This window comes from Salvelinus sp. IW2-2015, linkage group LG9 (genome assembly GCF_002910315.2).
Source record: "Salvelinus sp. IW2-2015 linkage group LG9, ASM291031v2, whole genome shotgun sequence".
Lineage (NCBI taxonomy): Eukaryota > Metazoa > Chordata > Actinopteri > Salmoniformes > Salmonidae > Salvelinus > Salvelinus sp. IW2-2015.
The window spans coordinates 2,091,387-2,117,958 of record NC_036849.1 but is presented as its reverse complement, the minus strand read 5'-3'; the positions used below and the strand labels follow the sequence as shown (position 1 = coordinate 2,117,958).

General features: G+C 44.2%; 1 protein-coding gene across 7 annotated transcripts in view; it reads left to right on the top strand.

Moving 5' to 3' along the window:
- The window catches only part of efcab11 (EF-hand calcium binding domain 11), an 87,430-nt gene extending 63,500 nt beyond the window's left edge, over nt 1–23,930 (top strand). For 6 of the 7 annotated variants that reach the window (XM_023993934.2, XM_023993935.2, XM_023993939.2 and 3 more), the window contains one exon: nt 23,000–23,930. In XM_023993934.2, the coding sequence (XP_023849702.1) occupies nt 23,000–23,081 (82 nt within the window). In that variant the 3' untranslated portion in view covers nt 23,082–23,930. Of the gene's footprint in view, nt 1–6,080; nt 8,977–22,999 lie in introns of those variants that run through there. The other variant, XM_023993933.3, reaches the window with a different exon arrangement.
- The last annotated feature ends 2,642 nt before the right edge of the window (nt 23,931–26,572 follow it).

Here is a 26,572-nt window from a genome sequence, read left to right as displayed (position 1 = left end):
TCCTCTGTAATTTGACCTTCGCACTGATCTTTTTGTTCATTTGTTAATTTTCAATTTGTTTTATTGTTTGGAAAGAATTCCTTACAGTAATCGTCATTCAGAGGATGAGATGGAAAAGAAAACATCTGTTTAAAATATTTAGCTTCCTCTTTTAAAATATAATTCGGGGAATCATGGATGACTCCATCTTTAGTAATGAGTTTTTGCAAATTATTTTGATTCAGTAGGAATTTGGTGCATTTTTCTCCATGTTCCATATGCTTTATTTTTGTAATAGATTACATTAGATGGTGTTACGCATTTTGTTGTTGACATTTCAGGTACTGTCTCCTGAAATAAAAAGGCATGGTTTGTTGTTTTAAACATGGTATTTCCAGTATGGCTGGTACAATTGCCGTAGACCTGCTTTTAAGATTAATATGAGATTAATATGCTGCTTTGCTGCTATAACAGCTTCCACTCTTCTGGAAAGGCTTTCCACTAGATGTTGGAACATTGCTGCAGGGACTTGCTTCCATTCAGCCACAAGAGCATTAGTGAGGTCGGGCACTGATGTTGTGCAATTAGGCCTGGCTCGCAGTCGACGTTCCAATTCATCCCAAAGCTGTTCGATGGGGTTGAGGTCAGTGCTCTGTGCAGGTCAGTCAAGGTGTTCCACACCGATCTCGACAAACCATTGGACCTCACTTTGTGCACGGGGGGATTGTCATGCTGGAACAGGAAAGGGCTATTCCCAAATTGTTGCCACGAAGTTGGAAGCACAGAATCTAGAATCTCATTGTATGCTGTAGCGTTAAGATTTCCCTTCACTGGAACTAAGTGGCCTGGCCCGAACCGTGACTTTACAATTGGCCCTATGCATTGGGGCAGGTAGTGTTCTCATGGCATCTGCCAAACCCAGATTTGTCCGTCGGTCTGCCATATGGCGAAGCATGATTCGTTTCCACTGCTCCAGAGTCCAATGGTGGCGAGCTTTACACCACTCCAACCGACGATTGGCATTGCGCATGGTAATCTTAGGCTTGTATGCGGTTGCTAGGCCATGGAAACCCATTTCATGAGGCTCCCAATGAACAGTTCTTGTGCTGACGTTGCTTCCAGAGGCAGTGAGTGCTGCAACCGAGGACAGGCGATTTTTGCGAGCTACGCGCTTCAGCACTCGTTTCCGTTCTGAGCTTGTGTGGCCTTCCACTTCGCAGCTAAGCCGTTGTTGCTCCTAGACGTTTCCATTTCACAATAACAGCACTTACGGTTGACTGGGGCAGCTCTAGCAGGGCATAAATTTGACGAACTGACTTGTTGGAAAGGTGGTATCCTATGACAGGATTTTTACCACGTTGAAAATCACTGAGCTCTTCAGTAAGGCCATTCTACTGCCAATGTTTGTCTATGGAGATCTCATGGCTGTGTCTTTAATTGTATACACCTGTCAGCAACGGGAGTGGCTGAAATAGCCGAATCCACTGATTTGAACAGGTGTCCACATACTCTAGTGTATATTTATACAGTACCAGTCAAAAGTTTGGACAACTACTCATTCAAGGGTTTTTCTTTATTTTAATATTTTCTACATTGTAGAATAATAGTGAAGACATAAAAACAATGAAATAATAGATATGTAGTAACCCAAAAAGTGTTAAACACTTGTAGCCACCCTTGCTGACAGCTTTGCACACTCTTGGCATTCTCTCAACCATTCTCATGAGATAGTCACTTGGAATGCATTTCAATTAACAGGTGTGCCTTGTTAAAAGTACATGTGTGGAATTTCTTTCCTTGTTAATGCGTTTGAGCCAATCAGTTGTGTTGTGACAAGGTAGGGGTGGTATACAGAAGATAGCCCTATTTGGTAAAAGACCAAGTCCATATTATGGCAAGAACAACTCAATTTGGCAGTCTAAAGATGACTTTTCAACACTGCTTGCTCACTACATAGAAAACGTAATATTGTATCCCCTTTTCATGACGGTGTAAAATATCTTACCTGTGATGAAATGTTTTCCAGACACCGGGGTCCCCACATTTCCCACTCTCCCACGTCGAATAGCCTGAAGCCACAGAGCTCTTCTAGCAGGCTCGATTTCCCTACGCGGGAGCATTGTGGACCGTAGGTCGGAATTTTAGACCTGTTTACATGTACCTTGAACCACGCTGCAGCTTTTAGGCATGTTTCTGTATAACAAACAATTTACAATGAAGGTCAATGGGAAAGAATGTTTGTTTTCCCCAATTTGTGGCTGTGGTCGAGGGGAATTCCTTATTATTATTATGTGCATATCAACTCAGAGTATGGCTGCCTGGTATTGTGATGCAATAATTTCCATGGTAATGTAGACTGTTCATTCAAACTTCATGTGACTCATGCAATGGAATGTATTTTTTTTTTTATGTCAATTGAGTTGAATCAACAAATCACAGCACATTGATGGGTACACTTCCTGCTTTTACATCCTGCTTTTAGTCCACCCATTATGCCATCATTGACTTGAATGGGGGATGTGGGGAATGGGGAATGTTCTTTCGATTTCAATGGCAGCACATGCAGTCAGGAGCGAAGAAGAGGGCAAAATGTGTGTTTTTTTTAGTTTTTTTTTAAACGGTTATTACGGTGACCTCTGTCATTTTTGTCATCCAAAATTCCATGACCCTCACAGCCCTTTTTCTTAGTCTCTGAGAGTAAAATTGCTCACACAGAGGTGGGCCAGCAGGGGGGAGAAAGCGATGGAGGGAGCGATACAGAGAGGTGATGTGATGTACAGATAAGGGGTGAAGGGAATGTGTATGGAATAGAGAATGAAGGCGGGTTGTGTTTAGTAAATGAGGAAGGTGACATAATGGACAGAAGGGAATAAGGGATGGACAGAGGGAAGGAGAGGGGAATTGAGGTGTACAGGTTGGGTGAAGGGATGTGAAGAATGCCATGCCCTGTGACTGCTGAGCAGCCAGTGGATTGCGTGTGTGTGTGTTAGCGTATCTGATCGCTGCACTCTAGTTGAAACAAGGGGCTCAGGTCAGGACAGGAAGTGTGTGTGTATGCAGTGGCGTGTATTCATGGATGCCAAAGGAAGCCAGGTTTCCCCCAAAAATGTACAAAGATAAAGTATGAAATACTTTTTCTTTCATCTCTCGGTGTTTCATAATTTTTTTCAAATTCGCAAGAGGCTGACTTGCGGTAACTCTCCAGTGTTCTAAATCAATATTTGTTTACTCGTCTGAAAATGTCGGAAACATTAACTTGGTTGACCATGATTGTAATGTGGCTTTTGATTGACCGCCACTTTTTTCCCCCCTGGCTTGACTTCCCCAGTGATTTTACCCACGCACCACTGCTGTGTGTTTGTGTACATGGTTTATGTCTCTCTGTAATGTGTATGTGCACGTGTAATGTATATGTTTTTTCATGTCTCTCTATAGAGTGTGTGTTAATCTGTCAGTGGGGTCAGCTCTTCCTCTGTGTATCTCTGGCACCATCGTCCAACCGTCGCCATCGTCCTATCACATTCCGGAATGCCCATGCTATGGCTCCCTTGCGCCATAGCAACAGGAGATTATGCATCTGTGTTGGCAAAATCAGGAAGCCCTGTTAAATATTCTATCCCCTTCTAATCTCTGATATAGGGTCATACACTGTGGGCACTATGGGTCAGATACAGAGAGCCAGATGAGGGAGGGAGGAGAGACTGATAGATTGAGGTGTTGGAGTAAGATACCGTATTCAGAAGTAGATATAGAGATATAGCAGACAGCTATATAGTTTAAACAGAAAAATGACAGATACAGAAAGTGATGCAGTGTAGCCAGATAAAGGACATGGGGGAGAGATGAAGAGGGGGTGGGACACATATAAAGAAAGAGGGAAAGGGATAGAGCCCCACAGTGGAGGTGTCATGATACCCATAAAATCTAGCGGTGAAACGAATCGTTTTTCCACCTTTCGTTTTTCCCATTGGGGATTTTAGAAACACTTAAAATAAGGTCTGTTTCGTATATAGGCTTACCCTGGCATGTTGTTTTGATAACCTAGTAAATCTCTCTCGGACAAGGTGCCTTTTATCAATATATTCGGATCTCTTTACTCTCAGATTTGTAAATGCTAATTAGCGTCAAAGTAGCCGACATGCAAAACAACAAATCCCTGCAAGCTCCTGTATATCATCTCGAGCTGATACCTTTGCTAACAGATATTGTGTCAATTTAAAACTCGCCAAAGACAGTTCACAGACTTGTTCATTTAAAGAAATGTAGCCAATTTATTCATTACCACATTTAGCTAACATTAGATAGTTAATCTAGAGATTCTTACCTTTGCCTCGATTCAGCAGTCTCTTCCAGATCATCATGGCATTTGTAGTTCTTTATGATAGCCACATTAGCAGCTAATTAGCATTTACTTTTGGGGGGGGGTAAATACAGGCGAATATATTAATAAAATGCCCCTTTTTCGAGAGAGATTTACTTGGTTATCAAAACACTGTTTCTAAAATTCCCTATGGGGCAAATTTATAGTGGAAAAATGATTGGAACCATTTCCCTGTTTGACCTCTAGGTATTATGACTCATACTGGGGTACTCTATAGAGGGAGGATATTTGTTAGGTAGTGTGTAATGGTATCCGAGCTGAGATCACGGCAGCAGAGCTAAGCCTGAGGTAATCCACAAAGACCTCAACTGCACCTGGGACCAAACAGCACAGTACCCTCTGACTGAACCACAGTATGATACGGTACCTCAACGTATACTGTGCCCCAATGAATGAGCTGATACAACCATGTAATTACAAGGTGCTGCATCACAAACTGTATCTCGGCATATACTGTGCCCCTGTGGAAAACCAATACGGTTCAACCAATATAGTTTTTGAAAAAGATCAAAGCCAAAGTTCCAGGAACTCTGTTGTTCTGTCTTCTCTTGCTCCTATTCCTCCCCCCTTTCCTCCTTCCTCTCTCTCCTTTCTCCTTAACTCAGATGTTCTGTTTACAGTAGTTCCATTCTGCTGAATAGCTGTAATTAACATTCTAATGAACTAATCGCAGGATTCCCGTTGTGTTTCAAAGTTAGCGAGCTGCGTTCAGAAGCTTTTCTTTACGTAACGCCTGGGTAACACTGGAAGCTCCATTCGCAGGTGTGTGTGTGTGTGTGTGTGTGTGTGTGTGTGTGTGTGTGTGTGTGTGTGTGTGTGATTTATTAAAACAATAATGGGAGCAGACAAGGACTCAATCAGGCCTAGTGTCCTAGCGAAGCCCGTTTAAACCTCCTGCACCAGCTTTGTACCAGACAAACATACACACACACACACAGCCCTCTGTCTGGCCCACTAGATGGAAATAGCATTGGAGCCACGGCCCTGTAAGGTAAACAACGTGTCGGCATTGCCAGGTTGGGTGACGAGTGAGGGGAGTGTGTGTATGTGTGTGTATTGCATCTGTGTGTGTGTTCTATAAAACGTTTTACTTTTAGATTTTAGACTGGTGAACTAGCTTAATGCTGCCAGTAAGTGACACGTCTGTGTTAGATCTGTTGACAGGAAGTGACATCAGATCAGCTACGAAGTCTGTTTCAGATGACTAGCTATGTCATGCTCCTGCTATGTCCTTGCTGCAATAATGTAATGTTTCTCTCTCTAGCGTGATGTCTGTGACAGAGTAAAGCAGCCTCACTGACAGGGGCTTGCTGTACCTGGGGCGGCAAGTAGCCTAGCGGTTAAGAGCATTGGGCCAGTAACTGAAAGGTCACTGGTTTGAACCCCCCCAAGCCAACTAGGTGTGCCCGTAAGCACTTAACCCTAATTGCTCCTGTAAGTCGCTCTGGATAAGAGCGTCTAGCTAAATGGTGTAAAATGTACTGTAGCTGGGTTTGTCAGTGATTGACATCAATAGATTTGGAACCAGCTTCTGAATCTGATTGTAGGGAGAGCCAGCAGTGTCACGATGGGGTGCATATACACACACACACACACACACACACACACACACACACACACACACACACACACACACACACACACAGATGAACGCGTGCACAAACAAATGTTCTCTCTCTGTCTCTCTCTCCCTCCTCCATCCATTCCCTCTCTCCTACAGATGTGTATAGAAGAGATCATGCTGAGATATCTGCCAGGCAACAACTTCTCCCAGAATGCTCACTAACGAACACCCCTTTTTTTTTGTGTGTGTGAAACTCAGCCCTGAAATTATTTTAATTACTACTTGTGTTTATCTTTTATCTCTCTCTGTTTTTAACTTTTTATAAAAGGCCTCCAGAACTCACACAAACAAACAACAAATACGAGAAACGACAAATAAGGGAGAGAAAAAACCGAGCCCAGTGTGCAGCCTCGTTTCAGATGATGACTATCATAAAGCGTCTCAGATTGGGTGTGCTGATCTAGGATCAGTTTAGCCTTTTAGATCATGATGAATAAGATTACGATGGACAGGGGGAACCTGTCCAAGCACTCTTACTCTGATAGGCTTTATGAGCACACTCCCATTGTAATTAACTAGCCCTCTATGGTTTTAAAACACCGCGGAAGAACACAGATGTTGTAATCAGAAATGTTATTTGTTGTCATTGCATTTCCTCTGAAGTCTTTTTTCCTGTGGAGTGGCTCTGGTGCGTGTGTGTGCGTGCGCGCGCAGTAGACAAGCAGATAACCTAAGGCAGGGTGTTCCTCCTCTCATTGGATAGAGGCCTCTAGGGGTCAATCCTTATCTAAGCCCCCGGAGCTGCTGCTACTACATACACACACAGTCTTGTATAACTAACTTTGTGGGGACACACAATTCAGTCCCATTCAAAATCCTATTTTCCCTAACCTTAACCCTAAAACTAACCCTAAACCTAATTCTAACCTTAACCCTAACCGCCCTAGAAATAGCATTTGACCTAGTGGGGATTAATTAAAATCTCCCCAGTTGGTGAAATGTTTGTTCTGGTCCCCACAAATATAGTTAAACACATCCAGGAACACACACACACACACAGGAATTTTTGGTCTGCTGAGAAAATGCATCCTATAACATTTTAACATTGAGGGTTTGACATTAACCTGTTTATCCACTTGTCCTTCTAACAAGTAGGAGACTGAAAATGTTGTTTTAATGCAAGAAACCACTTTACAAAATAAAATGCATTATTATTCCCATACCATTGTTACAGAGAATCAGACAAATTATGCTACCCTCTGCCTATTAGCTACTTAGGCTTGAATAAGCTGTCTCAAAATACAACACTGCCCCTTTAAAATAAAAAAGTCTGTTTACCTGACTCATTAATCTACTCACAATACCCCATAATAAAAAGTGGTTTTTAGAAATAGTTGAAAATGTATTATACATTTAAAAAATCTATATCACATTGACATAAGTATTAAGACCCTTTACTCAGTACTTTGTTGCAGCACCTTTGGCAGCGATTACAGCCTCAAGTCTTCTTGGGTATGACGCTACAAGCTTGGCACACCTGTATTTGGGGAGTTTCTCCCATTCTTCTCTGCAGATCTTCTCAAGCTCTGTCAGGTTGGATGGGGAGCGTCGCTGCACAGCTATTTTCAGGTCTCTCCAGAGATGTTCGATCGGGTTCAAGTCCGGGCTCTGGCTTGGCCACCCAAGGACATTCAGAGACTTGTCTCGAAGCCACTCCTGCATTGTCTGGCTGTATGCTTAGGGTCGTTGTCCTGTTGGAAGGTAAACCTTTGCCCCCAGTCTGAGGTCCTGAGTGCTCTGGAGCAGGTTTTCATCAAGGATCTCTCTGTACTTTGCTCTGTTCATCTTTCCTTCAATTCTGACTAGTCTTCCAGTCCCTTCCGCTGACAACATCCTCACAGCATGATGCTGCCACGACCATGCTCCACTGTAGGGATGGTGCAAGGTTTCCTCCAGACGTGACGCTTGGCATTCAGGCCAAAGAGTTCAATCTTTCTTTCATCAGATCAGAGAATCGTGTTTGTCATGGTCTGAGTGTCCTTTAGGTGCCTTTTGGCAAATTCCAAGCTGGCTGTCATGTGCATTTTACTGAGGAGTGGCTTCCATCTGGCCACTCTGCCGTAAAGGCCTGATTGGTGGAGTGCTGCAGAGATGGTTTTCCCTTCTCCACAGAGGAACTCTGGAGCTCTGCCAGAGTGACCATCAGGTTCTTGGTCACCTCTCTGACCAAGGCCTTTCTCCCCCGATTACTCAGTTTGGCCGGGCGGCCAGCTCTAGGAAGCGTCTTGGTGGTTCCAAACTTCTTCCATTTAAGAATGATGGAGGACACTGCGTTCTTGGAGACCTTATATGCTGCAGAAATATTTTGGTACCCTTCCCCAGATCTGTGCCTCGACACAATCCTGTCTTGGAGCTCTACGGACAATTCCTTTCGACCTCATGGCTTGGTTTTTGTTCTGACATGCACTGTCAACTGTAGGACCTTATATAGACAGGTATGTGTGCCTTTCAATGTCCAATCAATGGAGTTCACTTGTGGTAAATTCAAATCAAGTTGTAGAAACATCTCAAGGATGACAAATGGAAACAGGATGCACCTGAGCTCAATTTCGAGTCTCATAGCAAATGGTCTGAATACTAATTTCTAGACATAGACTGCATTCTTTCCAAATGCACTGTATGTCTAGAAATGTACACATTTTGTGCTCTTGTAGGAGACAATCACTCCCCTATTACTGACAGCAAATTATCTATTACTGGGCGAATAACTCACTAACGAGCAAAGGATATGAACTAAATGTATACACGTGGCTACATGCACCTTGCTTTGATCTCAAAACAAGCGCATCTACTCAGAACCGCTCATGCTGTGAACACAGTCCAGTTCAAAGTAAATGGCACAGATCCATATATGGCAATGTTCTATTTGCATATAGGCCTACTGCAGCTCTCATTTGTTTATGCCGCACCGGTCTGTGTAGAGTACGGGCTGAGTAGTGCGTGTCAATGCAATAAAATCCTACTGTTTTCTACCTACAACAACATCTCTTGCATAGTTCATTTTGTTTCAGTGTGTTGCATTGAAAGTGGCTAATATTGTGTTGATTCGACCACTCTAGAACAGTGGTCACCAACCTTTTCTGAGTCAAAATCACTTTGAGTCAAAATGCAAGCCAAGATCTTCTTTTTTTTTAACATGAGTTAAAAAACGTACGCCTATGCAACATTAACCAATTAAAAACAGTACTGTAGCAATGATAACAATGGTAATGCATTGTTGTTCAGGCCATAAAAATGTATGGCTTATTAAGGTGTTGAATACAAAGTGTTGACAGTGCTGAGTAAGAAAAAAACAGCAGCTCTTTGCTGTATTTGTAGACTCTCTCTCTAGTCATGGTTTTAAACATTTTGAAATCTCACAGTATTAACCTTGCTGTAGATTTCTTATGCCTGCTACGTTACTGCAGACACGGTAATCTGAGCCATCCGATTGGTCAGCGTTAGGCCTATAGTGCGCTTGATTTTATCTCTGGGCCCGCCGGGAAGGCAGAGTGTACCTTCATACACATGAAATGGTTCAAAATGGAAACAGTTCGCCTACCCGGCGCACAAGGGTGCACCTACTGCCAACAGCCCATGACTGTAATGACCGACGCTGGAGAAGAGAAGCAGGTATGGGGAGTAGAACATTTAATATGGAACAGACATCAAACAGGACAGAGACAGCGTCAGAACCGGGTACGCAAAGACAAGCGAACATTCATCCTGAGGGGGGGAACAGAGCTTGGGAACAGACAGATATAGGGGAGGTAATGACACAGTTGATTGAGTCCAGGTGAGTCCAATAATCGCTGATGAACGTGACGGGGGAAGGCAGGTGTGCGTACTGATGGTGGCAGGTGTGCGTACTGATGGTGGCAGGAGTACGTAATGCTGGGGAGCCTTGCGCCTTCGAGTGCCAGGGAGTGGGAGCAGGTGTGACAATGACAAATAAATAAAAACAATTGGAAGAAAAGGCTTTATTGTTGGGGGTTTTTCACAAATGTTTTGCGATCGACTAGGAAGGCTTTGGAGATCGACCAGTCGATTGCCATCGACCGGTTGGTGACCACTGTTCTGGAAAGTTGAGTGAAGTTCAATCTCGTGCTTCTCTCTGTGGGTTGATATTTCTGCTCGGCAGTCCCAGGGAGCTGCACGGACGCAACTTAGAAGGAACATTGGTTCCAACCAAACGTGACAGACAGGCCTCCCTTGGGGTCTGTAGGGCCCAACGGAGAACAGGAAGGTCTTTCATCCTCCTGTGTGTGTGTGTGGGTGAAGATGAAGGCTTTTCATCGTTCAGACTGACAAAGGAAACGGTTTCAGCGAGGAGGCATAGAGATGTGTTTTAGGGTACAAAGAGAGTAATGTACCCCCCTTTCCTCTCATCCCCCATTCACTTCTTGGCTGTTTCAGAGTATATTTCTCATTTGATCAGAGAGGCTTGCCCCCACACTGATAGATTGTGGGTACCCATGGAGCTGTTTGTGTTAGCAGGAGCTGAACAACGTATGATGTGCACAGTGGCACCGGTCCCCTCTGATTGGAACAGAGAGAGTGAGAGTGTGTGCGTGTGTGCTTGCGAGAGTATTTCTTCACTGCTCAGTGATTCGGACTCTCCATCCCTCCTCTCTCACTTTGTATCTCCCTCCTTTGCCTCATCTTCTTTATGTGTGTGATTTGATGTCGTCGTCCTCCCCCACCCCCCCAGGTGAGTGAAATGAGTTAGTAATGGAGTCTGTGTGAGACCCAGGCGACCCCCTGCCTCTCCCCAGACACATCCCAGGCAGGGGCCTGTCTCCTGGGCTAGAGAAGGCCGGGCAGCCCCCTTTTTAGAGCATGGCCTCCAGGGGTGGGTCATTTCACTGGCGGCAGGGGGCTGATTCCTCCTCTGCGTTCACATTACAGGGCCAGCAGTATCTCACTACCCACCTTAGAGCGTACTCCTTTTGTGCACACACACACACACACACAAACTGTTGCTACCCAGGCACATATCCCTCTATCCATCCCCACACCTTCCCTATCTTTTCTCCTAATCTGTGATGTCATATAAGGAAACACAAGAGGTTTCTACTTCCTGCCTTATTCTCATTTTAAGCAGCTATGGGATTACACACATACTGCAGACAGTGTGTTCAGAGATTACACTAAATGCTACTTTATGCTCTAATTATTTTTATTTTTTTACTTCAGTTTAATTTAGTAACTACTTTCTTAACCAACAATGCAGTTAAGGGCTTGTAAGTAAACACCTGTTGTATTCGGCACATGTGACAAATAACATTTGATTGGATTTGATATTCACCACCCTTGGATTTTTTCACATTTTGTTGTGTTGCAAAGTGGGATTAATATATTTCATTGGGATTTTTTGTCATTGTATCCCTCATTTAATCAAAGTATATTGAAAGCAGGTGCTTCCACACAGGTGTGGTTCCTGAGTTAATTAATTAATTAATATCTCATCGTGCTTAGGGTCATGTATAAAAATGCCCAGTTGCCCATTATTTTGGCTACCATGGCTAGAAAAAGATATCTCGGTGACTTTGAAAGAGGGATCTCAAAGGAGCATAGGGCAGGGGTTGCAGTTCTCTGTCATTGGATTCTGGAGAGGTTGTTTTTGAGATCAATGTAGATCCGCAATAAAAAAAAATCTCTGGGGGCTGGTTTGGAGATGATACAGTATAGCCTAATACAGAAGCATGTCTGTTCTACGAAATAAATTCCCAAATAAATGTTTTCTCAAATATTTTATTTTCTCTGTTACGCTGTGTGCACTGGACTGACATGCATGATTGTTGCTGACACTCTGATGTTCAGATGAAGGGAATTAAATATTCTATAATGAGCACCACTGCAGCGCTCAACTCAAACACCGGTGTGTAGCCTCTGTACCTGCTGGCAAAGTATACTGAACAAAAATATAAACTTAACATGCAACAATTTCCAAGATTTTATTGACTTACAGTTCATACAAGGAAATCAGGCAATTGAAATAAATTCATTAGGCCCTTATCTATGGATTTCACATGACTGGGAACACGGATATGCATCTGTTGGTCACAGATACCTTAAAAAAAAGGTAGAGGCGTGGATCAGTAATCCAGTCAGTATCTGATGTGACCACCATTTGCCTCATGCAGTGCGACACCTCTCCTTCGATATAGAGTTGGTCAGGTTGTTGATTGTGGACTGTGGAATGCTGTCCCACTCTTCAATGGCTGTGCAAAGTTGCTGGATATTGGCAAAAACTGGAACACGCTGTCCTACACATCGATCCAGAGCATCCCAAACATGCTCAATATGTGACATGTCTGGTGAGTATGCAGGCCCTAAAAGAACTGGGACATTTTCAGCTTCCAGGAATTGTTTACAGATCCTTGCGACATGGGGTCGTGCTGAAACATGAGGTGACGGTGGAGGATGAATGGCACGACAATTGGCCTCAAGATCTCATCACAATATCTCTTTGTATTCAAATTGCCATTGATAAAATGCAATTGTGTTCATTGTCCATAGTTTATGCCTGCCCATACCATAACCCCTCCGCCACCGTGGGGCACTCTGTTCACAATGTTGACATCAGCAAACCGGTCACCAACACAACGCCATACACGTGGTCTGAGGCTGTGAGGCCGGTTGGACATACTGCCAAATTTTCTAAAACGACGTCAGGTAGAGAAATTAACATTCCATTTTTGGAAACAGCTCTGGTGGACGTTCCTGTAGTCAGCATGCCAATTGCACCCTCCCTCAAAACTTGATACATCTGTGACATTGTGTTGTGTGACAACTGCACATTTTAGAGTGGCCTTTTATTGTCCCCAGCACAAGGTGCACCTGTGTAATGATAATGCTGTTTAATCACCTTCTTGATATGCCACACCTGTCAGGTGGATGGATTATCTTGGCAAACGAGAAATGCTCACTAACAGGGATGGAAAAACAAATTTGTGCACACAATTTGTGAGAAATAGGTATTTTGTGCATATGGAAAATGGGACCAACCGGCTCAATTCGGTCTTATGTAGTTGGTGTTTTTTACATTGGATAAAAGTAGAGACTCAGAGCTAAAACATGGTATATCATACACTACAGTTGAGGAACAATGGAAAGTAATTTTGCTTTGAAAGTTGATTAACTTCTAACCCCACTTTTGAGAAAAGGCCCTTGAAAGTTTTGGTACACCTAGTGGAGAGCTTTTCTTTGTCTACACCCATTCAACATCGTTCACACCCTCTTAAGCCTTAGCCCCACATCTTTAAGTATTCACATATGAAACATGACATAATACAGAACTTTAATAGACAAGGACAGCACAAGGACAGAACTGCATCAACTTAAAAAAGGCACACGTAGCCTACATATCAATACCTACACACAAGCTATCTAGGTCAAATAGGTGAGAGGCGTTGTGCTTTGAGGTGTTGCTTTATCTGTTTTTTTCAACCAGGTTTGCTGTTGAGATGGGAGTTCCGTGCAATAATGGCTCTATAATACTTTATGCTTTCTTGAATTTGTTCTGGATTTGGGGACTGTGAAAAGACCCCTGGTGGCATGTCTGGTGGGGTAAGTGTGTGTGTCAGAACTGTGTGTAAGTTGACTATGCAAACAAAAAAGGAGAAGTGATGCAGTCAGTTTCTCGTCAACTCTTAGAGACTGGCATATGTAGTATTACAATTAGCCCTCTGATTACAATGAAGAGCAAGACGTGCTGCTCTGTTCTGAGCAAGCTGCAGCTTAACTAGATCTTTCCTTGCAGCACTCAACCACACGACTGGACATTAATCAAGATAAGATACAACTACAGCCTGCAGGACTTGCTTTTTGGAGGATGGTGTCAAAAAAACAGAGCATCGCTTAAATACTGACCGACCTCTCCCGATCTTTACAATCAGTGAATATATGTTTTGTCCATGACAGTTTACAATCTAAGGCAATACCGAGTAATTTAGTCTCAACTTGTTCGTTCATTACCAGATTCAGCTGAGGTCTAGAACGTAGGGAATGGTTTGTACCAAATACAATGCTCTTAGTTTTAGAGATGTTCAGGACCAATTTATTACTGGCCACCCATTCCAAAACAGACTGCAACTCATTGTTAACGGTTACAGTAACTTCATTAGCTGTGGTTGCTGATGCGTATATGATTGAATCATCAGCATACATGGACACACATGCTTTGTTTAATGCCAGAGGCAGTTCATTGGTAAAATAGAAAAGAGTAGAGGACCTAGAGAGCTGCCCTGCGGTACACCACACTTTACATGTTTGACATTTGAGAAGCTTCCGTTAAATAAAACCCTCTGAGTTCTATTAGATAGATAGCTCTGAATCAATGATATGGCAGAGGTTGAAAAGCCATAAAACATACACTACCGTTCAAAAGTTTGTGGTCACTTAGAAATGTCCTTGTTTTCCATGAAAACATACATGAAATGAGTTGCAAAATGAATAGGAAATATAGTCAAGATGTTGACAAGGTTATAAATAATGATTTTTTTTAATTGAAATAATAATTGTCCTTCAAACTTTGCTTTCATCATAGAATCCTCCATTTGCAGTAATTACAGCCTTGCAGACCTTTGGCATTCTAGTTGTCAATTTGTTGAGGTAATCTGAAGAGATTTCACCACATGCTTACTGAAGCACCTCCCACAAGTTGGATTGACTTGATCGGCACTTCTTACGTACCATACGGTCACGCTGTTCCCACAACATTTCAATAGGGTTGAGATCCGGTTACTGTGCTGGCCACTCCATTATAGACAGAATACCAGCTGACTGCTTCTTCCCTAAATAGTTATTGCGTAGTTTGAAGGTGTCCTTTGGGTCAATGTCCTGTTGTAGCAGGAAATTGGCTCCAATTAAGCACCGTCCACAGGGTATGGCATGGTGTTGCAAAATGGAGTGATAGCCTTCCTTCTTCAAGATCCCTTTTACCCTGTACAAAACTCCCACTTTACCACCACCAAAGCTCCCCCAGACCATCACATTGCCTCCACCATGTTTGACAGATGGCGTCAAGCACTCCTCCAGCATCTTTTTATTTTTTCAGTGTCTCAATGTTCTTCTTTGTGATACCGAACACCACAAACTTAGATTAGTCTGTCCGTAACACTTTTTAAAATCTTCCTCTGTCCAGTGTCTGTGTTCTTTTGCCAATCTTAATCTTTTATCTTTATTGGCCAGTCTGAGATGGCTTTTTCTTTGCAACTCTGCCTAGGTGGCCAGCATCCCGGAGACGCCTCTTCACTGTTGACGTTGAGACTGGTGTTTTGCGGGTACTATTTAATGAAGCTGCCAGTTGAGGACTTGTGAGGCGTCTGTTTCTCAAACTAGACACTCTAATGTACTTGTCTTTTTGCCCAGTTGTGTACCGGGGCCTCCCACTCCTCTTTCTATTCTGGTTAGAGACAGTTTGCGCTGTTCTGTGATGGGAGTAGTACATAGCGTTGTACAAGATCTTCAGTTTCTTGGCAATTTCTCGCATGGAATAGCCTTCAATTCTCAGAACAAGAATAGACTGATGAGTTTCAGAAGAAAGTCCTTTGTTTCTGGCCATTTTGAGCCTGTAATTGAATCCACAAATGCTGATGCTCCAGATACTCAACTAGTCTAAAGAAGGCCAATTGTATTGCTTCTTTCATCAGAATAACAGTTTTCAGCTGTGCTAACAATTGCAAAAGGGTTCTCTAATGATCAATTAGCCTTTTAAAATTATTAACTTGGATTAGCTAACACAACGTGCCATTGGAACACAGGAGTGATGGTTGCTGATAATGGGCCTCTGTACACCTATGTAGATATTCCATGAAAGAAATCTGCCGTTTCCAGCTACAATAGTCATTTACAACTTTAACAATGTCTACACTGTATTTCTGATAAATTTGATGTTATTTTAATGGAAAACAAATTTGCTTTTCTTTAAAAAACAAGGACATTTCTAAGTGACCCCAAACTTTTGAACGGTAGTGTATGTTTTCTCAACAACTGGTTATCGTCAATAATATCAAAGGCTGCACTGAAATCTAGCAGTGCAGTTCCCAAAATCTTCTTGTTATCAATTTCTTTCAACCAATCATCAGTCATTTGTGTCAGTGTTGAGTGCCCTTCTCTATAAGCATGCTGAAAGGCTGTTGTTAATTTGTTTACAGAGAAGTAGGATTGTACAGTTTGCTAAGAGCTGGCAGCAAGCTGATAGGTCTGTTGTTAGAACCAGTAAATGTCTCTTTTCCACCCTTGGGTAACGGAATGACTTTGGCTTCCCTCCAGGCCTGTTGACAAAGACAGGCTCTAGGCTCAGATTTAAGCTATGACAGATAGGAGTGGCTATAGAGTCAGCTACCATTTTCAGTAGCTGTCAATGCCAGGAGGTTTGTCATTGTTGATCGCAAGCAATAATTTCCCGAACTTTCCCACACTTAACTTTACAAAATTCAAACTTGCAAGACTTTTCTTTCATAGTTTTTTTTTTTTTAATGCATGAGGATGATGGCTCACTGTTCGTTGTTGGCATTTCCTGCCTAAGTTTGCCCACTTTGCCAATGAAATAATCGTTAAAATAATTGGCAACATCAAAATGGTTTGATGAGTTCAATTTGTCTTTCTGCCCATAATTTCATTTAAAGTACTCAAGTTTTTTTTCCCATCATTCTTTATATTATTGATGTTGGCTTCATAATACAGTTTCTTATTCTTTTTGTTGAGTTTAGTCACATTTCTCAATTTGTAGTAAGTCGGCCAGTCAAATGTGCAGCCAGACTTATTAGCCACTCCTTTTGCCCCATCTCTTTCAACCATACAGTTTTTCAATTTCTCATCAATCCATTGAGCCTTAACAGTTCTAACAGTCAGTTTCTTAACATGTGCATGTTTATCAATACTTGGAAGAAGGAATTTCATAAATTCATTAAGTGCAGCGTCTGGATGCTCCTTATTTATCACATCAGACCAACAAATATTTTTAACATTATCCACATAAGAGTCACAGCAAGATCTTTAGTATGATCGCTTATACGCTATTTTAGGCCCAGCTTTTGGAATTTTGGCTTTCCTGGATATAGCCACAATTTGACTTTGGTGCAGGTCATGTTTGTCACATTACCGTCTCTGGTAAACACACACTATATAAATTAAAATCACATTTTATTTGTCACATGCAGAAGGTATAAACGGTACAGTGAAATGGTTACTTGCATAGTAGAGTCTTTTGTTTAGACATGTAGCTAGCTAGCTAAACAATGAACCATAATCCCAACTCATAACGTTACTATCCTGTATGAATCTACAGGTGGCTAAAGCTAACCAACTAGGTTCTATGTTAGCTAGCTATCTAACATTAGGCTATAACTAGAAAGGCAAATGGCTCTGGGATACGAATAATATCACTGCACAAATCAAACATTTGCTAGCGAGCCCGCCAGCTAACATTAGCGAGCTATCTAACAGTACGCTTTAACTTGCAATGAATTTGACTTTCTGACAAAATAGAAATGTATAATATCTGAAAATGTAGCTAGCTAGACTCTCTTACTCGTAGACATGGATGAACGCTTTTCCCTCTACGTCACGGATGCAATGGTTGCCCTTAGTTGGAAGATGTAATCCGGAGACGTGTCTCTTGCAGTTCTTCGTGATATCTGTTAAAAAAGCTGCGCTAGAAAGGATTAACTACACATACTGAGCAGCTCATGTTATAGACAGAAGCATACTACATGCCAGACGAATCCAAACTCATCTCGGCATGTCCAGCCCATCCATTATCTCAGCCAAACATGGCGTTACTATCCTGTAGGTTCCAGACTTTTTCCATGTCTAAACCAACTAGGCTCGTATTTTTTTTAATTATTATTTGTATTTACCGATAGCATACACGTTTGTTATTAAGGCACATGAAAGTTCACCCCAAAAATAATGTCTATGTTCAAATGTCTCTCCTGTAAAGTAGTGACACGCAACATACGCCTAGTTTCCTGAAAAAATATTTTATTTCAGCTCATGGGATCAACACTTTACATGTTGCGTTTATATTTTTGTTCAGTGTAATTCAAAGCTTATACTTTACCATTCAGGATGTAACTTTCCAGTGCTTTCCAATGCGCAACATTTCTTAATGCAATCTAGGCAAAACACTTTTGGCCTTTGTTAAAAAGGCCTCCTACAATTGTGTGTATGGCATTGTTTTAAAAATTAATTTACAACCGGAGTTTCAAGCATGGTTTTGGGGCAGCTGCGCAGTAGAGCTCTTAAAGGGGGCAATGGCGTCTTAAAAGGGCAATGATATACTTTGTTATATTATAGAACCCCCCCCAATTGAACACGCGGGAGGCAGCTTTTCCACCATCATAAAAGAACACCAAATGATGGAATTTCTCATGCAACAATGGTGTCGCATCCCTCCAATAGAGTTCCATACACTTAGAATCTATGCCAAGGTGCATTGAAGCTGTTCTGGCAGCTCATGGTGGCCCAAGGCCCTGTTAAGACTAGGGATGGACAATATATCAGTGAACATATCGGAATCGGACGATGTTAGCTAGAAATGCCAACATTGGCATCAGCCCAGTCTAGTTTAACGCCGATGTGCAAAACCGATGTCAAAGCTGAAGTGCATACCTATATAACGTAGGTAGATGACGTAATGATGCCATGTAAAATGTAGTGCTACATGTGCAACAACGCATTCCTAACCTAGTCCACAATGTCTGCTGTGTGGATCGAGCAGTCAACAAGTTGAGCAGTCATTTGAAAGAGTAAGATAATTTCAGCGAGACAACTCAAAGGTGAACTCCATTAATGCCAAGATAATGGAATTCATGCCCTTGACAATCAAGCGTTCTCTGTCGTGGGTGATGTTGGCTTTCGCTGACTGGTCGAGCACAGGTAGACACTACCAGGTGCGTTATTTTTCAGATGTTGCCCTACCGGAGTTACACAGTAATAGTGTCACTGATATTAGCTTCACGACTGACATTTGGACCAGCGATATCAGCCCCATGAGCATGCGGAGTCTGACAGCACAGTGGGTACAGTCGTCGAGGATTTTGTACTGAGGAAAGTCGTACTGCATGCTCACGAATGTGCTGGTTGTCATTCCGCTGCTGCCATTTCAATGGCATTTGAGAATATGTTTGAAACTTGGAAACATGAACACACAAGCTAGCTCCATTCGAACAACTGACTCGAGAAATAAGCTCATCAACTGCACCTGCAGCAGACATGATATCCTCTGTCATGGCATTGAAACGCCTGCTCAACAAAACTGCCGACACAGGCTGTGAACAAGCGATTCGGTGGCATTCTCTCTGAGCCTCTTTACTGTGTCGCCACCATGCTCGATGCTATGTACAAGGACCGCTACTTCGATGCAGACAAGAAACCGGGTTTACGTGAAATGTTACATACACAGCTGGACAAGATGGAAACAGACACAGTAAGAAAGAGAGGCCACGGACAGACAGAGCTGAAATGTATGAAATCCTGGTTGAGAATGAAACGACTGAACAAATTAACAACGAAACAGCACAGCAAGTAAGTAAAATAGGCTTTGATTATGTTTTACTGGTAATGGGGGCATACGTAAATGCCAACAAAATACATTTTTAGTGTGTGTGTGTAACCTTTTATTTAACTAGGCAAGTCAGTTAAGAACATATTCTTATTTACAATGCCGGCCAAACCCGGACGACGCTGGGCCAATTGTGCGCCGCCCTATGGGACTCCCAATCACGGCCGGATGTGATACAGCCTGGATTCGAACCAGGGACTGTAGTGACGCCTCTTGCACTCAGATGCAGTGCCTTAGACCCGGTGTGTGTGTTAACTATTTAACTACTAGAATGCTTAAAAGGCCGCTGAAATTTTAAATATTGGTAATCAGTATCGTTTTTTTGAGCAAGGAAAATATCGGATATCGGTATCAGCCAAAAATGTCATATCAGTGCATCACTAATTAAGACACTTTATTTTGGTGTGTTTCCTTTATTTTGGCAGTTACTGACTGACTAGGTTGGAACCCTGGGCTCCTGCACGCCATAAGTGTGTGTGTGTGTGTGTGTGTGTGTGTGTGTGTGTGTGTGTGTTGTGATGCACAGGCAGAAACTGGGGCAGATGCTCTCATGAGAGCATCAATATCCCGATTGGAGTTCCACACACACACACACACAGCTGCCACACACTGATAATGTAATTAGGTATGAATGGATCCGTCTGGTGTAACCAGTTGTAATGGACTGAATGAACAGTCAACTACTGAGCAGTCTCTCTCTCTTTTTCTTTCTTTGTGGACAGTGTTGGACCACTGAGTCCGCTCTATTCAACATTGCCGGAGTTGGAACAGTTTTTTTTGGAGGCATACTCTCTTTTTATGTACATGGTGTGTTTGTGTTCTTTGTGTGTGTATGAGCTTTGTGTGCGTGATCAGTGTGTGTCTTTTAGAGCAGGGATGGCCAACTCCAGTCCCCGAGGGGCTGACTGGTGTCACAAAGTTTGCCCCAACTAACACACCTGTCTCCAATAATCAACAAATCACGATCTTTGGTTTAGAATGCAATTAGTTTGATCTGCTGTGTTTGCTCGGGATGTGGGGGAAAGTGAGACACCACTCCAGCCCCGACGACTGGAGTTGCCCATCCTGTTTTAGAGCAATGAGAATACTGTGGTTAATGCTCCTGGGCCTCCGGTGCATGCTGATGATGTCATAGCCTGCTTGTTCCACTGGCCCCTGGGAGTTGCTGTCTTTCTCCCCTTGTGGAAGCTGACTGCAGTGAGTGAGTGAGACATATTCAGCCCCGCCCACAGGCCCAAGTTCATACCACTTAGAGCAGGGATGATATCAAGCTGAAGTCCTCCAGGAGCTATGCTACAGGGTCTGTCAGGTGGGTCTCCTCTCTCCTCTCCCGCTGGCACTTAGTTGATCACTTAATGTCACTGATTGGCTAGGGAGTTCACACACCTGGTTTCACTAATTAAAAGGAAAGTATGAAAAGCAGCAGAGTGTTGCCCTCTAGGAGTTGACTTTCACACCACCTTTTTCCTCTCACTCTCGTCAACTCTCCCTTTCTCTCCCTCCCCATCCCACTCTTTCACCACATGTTCTCTCCACCCCCCCGCCCTTCTCTCTATCTCCTTCCGACTCTGTTTCTCCCTCTCCATCCAGCCCCCTTTCTCCCTTCCCTTTCCATCCCCCTCTCTCTGACCCACTATCAGTCTGTGTTTGACAGCCTGAGCAGTAATTGTAATTTCATAGCTGTCACTACAACACAGGGTTTCAAGAACGGTCAGTGTCAGGCCTTAATTAGACTGTCAACACACACACACACACACACACACACACACGCCATTCCAAATGTGTGATTATACACACACTAATCACGTCTTAATGGTACGTTCTTGATTGTGGTCGTAGCTTCTGTCAGTTTAAATGTCGCCGTGTAAGTGGTTTGTTTAAATGACACTAACACACTCATACCCCCACACACACACTCATATCCAAACACACACTCATACCCAAACGCACAAGCAGCACGCAGGCATTAAGTCATGATCCTCTCTCGTCTTCCATCTAATGCTACATAAAGTGGTCTCCTAAGTGTTGTTATTCGGGCTCACCCTCATCATCTTTTGTCTATCAGTATCCCCTGTCTGGTCTTCTCTTTCCATAGCAATCTCTCTCTTTCTCCCGCTGTCTTTCCGTATCACTTTCTCTCTCTCTCCTCTCTCTTAGTCACTTTTTCTTGTCGTCTTTCTTGCTCCCCCGCAGGGATTCAGAGGGTCTTTACTAAACCGTAGTAGACCGTTCTAGACACTCTTAGCGGAGCTTAGAGGGCTTGAGGGAAACGAGTGGGTGAAGAGGGATGGGTGAGTGTATGTGAGGTGTAGCAGCGCAGCGTTTCCAAAAACTCGGTCCTGGGAACCCCAGGCGGTGCACGTTTTAGTTTTTTGCCCTAGCTCGACACACCAGATTAAACGAATCAACTCCTCACTAATCCGCTGTGTGGTGGAGTGCTTGGGGGGAAAAACCTAAATGTGCACCCCCTGGTGTCCCCAGGACCGAGTTTGGGGAAACCCTGTATTCACTGTTGCAGGCGCACAGTAGGTCCACCAGGTAAAGAGGTATTTCGGGAAATGACGACAGGTGCCTAGGAGGACAGGGTCTTGTTTGTTCGCCCTCCACTACGTCCCTGGTGGTGGGAGGGTGCGGCGGAGGAGTGATAAATGGGCTGTGAATGGGGGTCTCCCACTATCTAACCCTCTTCTACGATACAGATAGACCCCCTGCGGTAAGAGTCCAAATTGGATCCTCACAGTGCTCTCATTTAGAGCGCCCGTTAGAGCTTTGGTTAGTAGAGCGAGACGATGAGACACGGGAAGGAGGAGGAAGTGTGATTTTCCACTGGCTGGCTGTTTAATGCTGCTCTAATTCTCCTCCCTGTTGATCCTCATCTCCACACAGCTGCTGTGTTTACACGCACACTTTGCACAGCCAAGGAATGGGGAGATCACACAGAGAGAGCGAGAGGGAGAGAAGGTGTGTGTGGCAGAGCGACATGGAGGAGAGAGAGAGCCAGGTCTATTGTACTGTAATTTCTCCATTGACATGATTCAATTTGCTGTGGCGACTTCTTCACACACTGGCTCTGGAGTAGAGTGGCTCATCCTCTGGTGTGATAGTGTGTGTGTGTGTTTGTGCTCATGCAGTTGTGTGTGTGTGTGTGCAGTGCGTGTGTGTTTCAATGTGTTTGTAGAACTGCTATTTTATGGATATAGAACAGAGGAAAAGAGCCATTGTGAAACACCTGCAGCCTTTGGTGCTAGGAGCCAGTGTGCCAGAGCTTGGCTGTACCGTGGCTGACTAGCTGTGCTCTCCAGGGGTAGAGAATAAAAAACCAACTTTGGACAACTGGCTGCTTCTTACCACAGAGACGTATGCTTCTTCTCCTCTCCTCCTTCTGTCCTCCTCTTTTCTCCCCTCATCTCCTCCCCGCCCCTCTCCTCCTCTTCTCTAACTGTGTTATTTGTCTCTCTTACAGGCTGGCAGACCAGAATAGTGATGGCCACGTGAGCTTCAGAGACTTTGAGTGTGTCATCAGCTATGGACAGGCCAACAGCTAACTGAGAGTGGACACTCCGTTCCTCTCTCCTCCTTGGACTGGACAGCTTCGTTCTGGCCAACATCTAATAAAAATCAACTATGGAGCAACTTGTGCAGAATGCATTTTGGAGCCCACTGTTGACGTGCTTCTGTGCCACCTCTGCTACTTTGACAGAGAACCAGTGACCCAGCCACCTCTGTCTCCCTTTTTACCCCCTCCTTTCTCTCTCTCTCTCTCTCTCTCTCTCTCTCTCTCTCTCTCTCTCTCTCTCTCTCTCTGTCTCTCTGTCTGTCTCTCTCTCTGTCTGTCTCTATGTCTCTCTGTCTCTCAGACTATCTCTCTCTCTCTCTCAACCCCATTAAGCAGGTCCCATCCCATAATCCCCTGCTCTCCCAAATGCACTTCTACCTGAGAAAGAAAGAGGGGGAGGGCGAGAGATAGAGAGGGGGCAGAAGGGATGAAGGGGTAGGTTGCATCCAAATTGAATATTACCCCTGGTAGTAATAATATTGGATTTTTAATCAGGCAGGGCTCCAGGATGGCCCTAGCTCTGCGCCTGCATAGCTTCTCTGTATTATAAAGCCCCGGTGAACAGGGTCATATTCATTAGTGCACAAAGTAGTAAAACACATTGCAACGGAACATCAACAAAATCGCTTATTTGACATGTTCAGGTAGTCCCTCCAAGGTTTCAGTACATTTGGTGCCTGATGAACAGGACCCAAGGCTGCTGCTCCAGAGGGGATTTGCCAGCGCTCTTCTTGTTCCCGCCAATTACAGGACTGTAAATACAATGTTTGTGTTCTGGAGAGATTTACGACGCCGGCACTCCCGTCTGAATAAAGATTAATTTGTTTTTGTAATCAAAGTACCCGAGTATTGGATCTGTGTGACGCAGAGAGACGCAAGTGCACACACGGCATACAAATGCATACACACACAGTCAAAGGGATACACACACACACACACAGTCAAAAGCTTACATGCACACTCGTATGAACACACATACATTGTTGTTTAAACACAAACGGTCTCACACACTTGTATACGAACACACTCACAAGTCTCTCTCTAACACACACACACACACACACACACTCAATTACTCTCACTCACACACATTTGTTTGTTTCATGTATCCATCAAAGAGGACTCAGGGGGCTGCGAAATAAGGAAATGGACTTGAAGGGAAATATAATCAAGCAGTTGTTTAATCAAATAGAGTAATTGTCTAATCCTGCCTCCGTCTCATCTTGAGGAAGCAGCGGTAGCGGCATCCGATACGTACTGGGACAAGACACTTTAATCCACTCTCTTACTGGATTAAACCAAGCCTCCCATTCATTCTACACAACATCGGGTTACGGAGAGAGAGAAAGGGAGCGAGGACGGAGAGAGGGAGAAGCTATGAGGTAGAGAAGGAGAATGGAACTGATACAGAGACATGAACGGGGAGAGAGGAAAAGATGGAGAGAAACGCGGGAGAGAGGAACAGATCTAGCTACAGAAATGGGGAGAAAGAGAAAAAAGTGGCAGAGATGATAGTAGCAGAGGTTATCCAGTAGCAGAGGTTTGGCATGGGTGTGAGGCAGGGAAGGATGCATGCTGGTCTATTGTGCTGCTGTTGCAGGACACTGACTTGGCTGAAACCACAGCACAGACAGGCTCTGTCTGGCTGGGTTAGGGGTCTTTGTATCTTTTTATTTGGCCATTCCTCAAACTCTTTCCATCCATCCCTCTCTCCTCTTGTCTACTGCCCATGCCAACCCACTGTTGGAGAAACTGGTGCTTTGTGCTGTGTCCTGTGCTTTTTCCGTCCAACAGAACCTGTTAGCCTAGCCTAGACACCAACAACCAAACAGCAGGCCAAACACATTTCTGCTGGGCTCAAGGCCAGGCCACAGAGGTGGGGCTCTAAAGTGGGACAAATGTGGTTACATATGTGACAGTATTTTGCTGTGTGACCTGGAGTTTTATTTTGGGAGCACCAGTGTGACTAAAAACCCAATTTTAAAAAAGGAGTAGTGGTCTATACAGCTTGATAAATGTCCATTGGTGGGGGGGGGGTAGGAAGTCTGGATGGCAGGAAGGGACAGGGGGAGCAGGTAGCTGAGTAGTGGTGTCCTCAGCAACCTGATGGTCTTGGGGTAGAAGCCAGTCTTAGTTTTAGCCATGATGCCCCTGTCCTGCCCACGTCTGAGGGATGGAAGCGGGGAGAACAGGCCGTGGCTAGGGTGGCTGAGGTCCATGATCTTCTTGGCCTTCCTGTGACACCTGATGTTGTATGTGTCCTGGAGGACAGGCAGTGTGCACCCCAATGGTGCGTTCGGCTGAGCATACCACCCTCTGTATTGCCTTGTGGTCAGCGGTGGTAGAGTTGCCATACCAGGCCGATGCAGCCCAACAGTATGCGCTCGATGGTGATCCGGTAGAACACTGAGGGCCCTCGGGACAGGCCGAATTTCTTCAGACTCCTGATGTGAAGAGTCGCTGTCGTTGCCGCCTTCACCACGGTGTACGTGTGTTTTGAACATTTCGGCTCCTCTGAGCTCCGAGGGACTCGGACGTTTTTGACCGTCTCCACGGTTAATGAGGACGGAGGCATGCACAGCCCTGTTCCTCCTGAAGTGCACAACCGGCTCCTTTGTTTTGCTGACGTTGAAGGAGTGGTTGTTTACAGAGTGCCTACCTCCTCCCTGTAGACCGTCTCGTCGTTGTTGGTAATCGGGTCTACTACTGGCGCGCGGCCAGCGAACTTGATGAAGTGGGAACTGTGTGAGGCTACGCAGTTGGTAGTATACAGGGAGTGTTGAGGATCAGTGTGTTGAGGGTCAGCGTGGAGGAGGGCATGTTGCCTACCTTCACCACCTGGGTGTGGTCCGTCAGAAAGTCTAGCGAGGAGTTCAGTGGTAAGCTTAGAGGGCACTATGGTATCACATATGCATTCCTCTTGTCCAGGTGGGTGAGGGGCAGTGTGCAGTGCAATTGGGTTTGTGTCTTCCATGGATCTGTTGGGGCGGTAGGCAAATTGGAGTGAGTTGAGTGTGTCGGGGAGGGAAGAGGTGATGTCATCTTTGACTAGCCTCTCGAAGCACTTCATGAAGACAGAAGTGAGTGCTACGTGTTGGTAGTTGTTCAGTTACTTTCCTTTTCTTCGGCACAGGGACGATTGTGGACATCTTGAAGCAGGTGGGGATAACGGCCTGAGCTATCGAGAGATTGAACATTTCCAAAAACACAACAGCCAGCTGATCTGAGGGTGCGGCTAGGGATGCCGTCTGGGCTGACAGCCTTACAAAGGTTAACACGTTTGAATGACTTACATACATCCTTCGTGGAGACCGTAAGCACATAGCCCTCGTTGTCCTCGGGCTCTCCTCGGCAGCTCGGATTCGTTATGCTTGAAGTGTGAGAAAAAGGTGTTTAGCTCGTCCGGTAGGGCGTCGTCGGCGTCCGCGACGTGACTGGCTTTCTTTTTGTAATCTGTGATCGTTAGAAGCCCGTGCCACA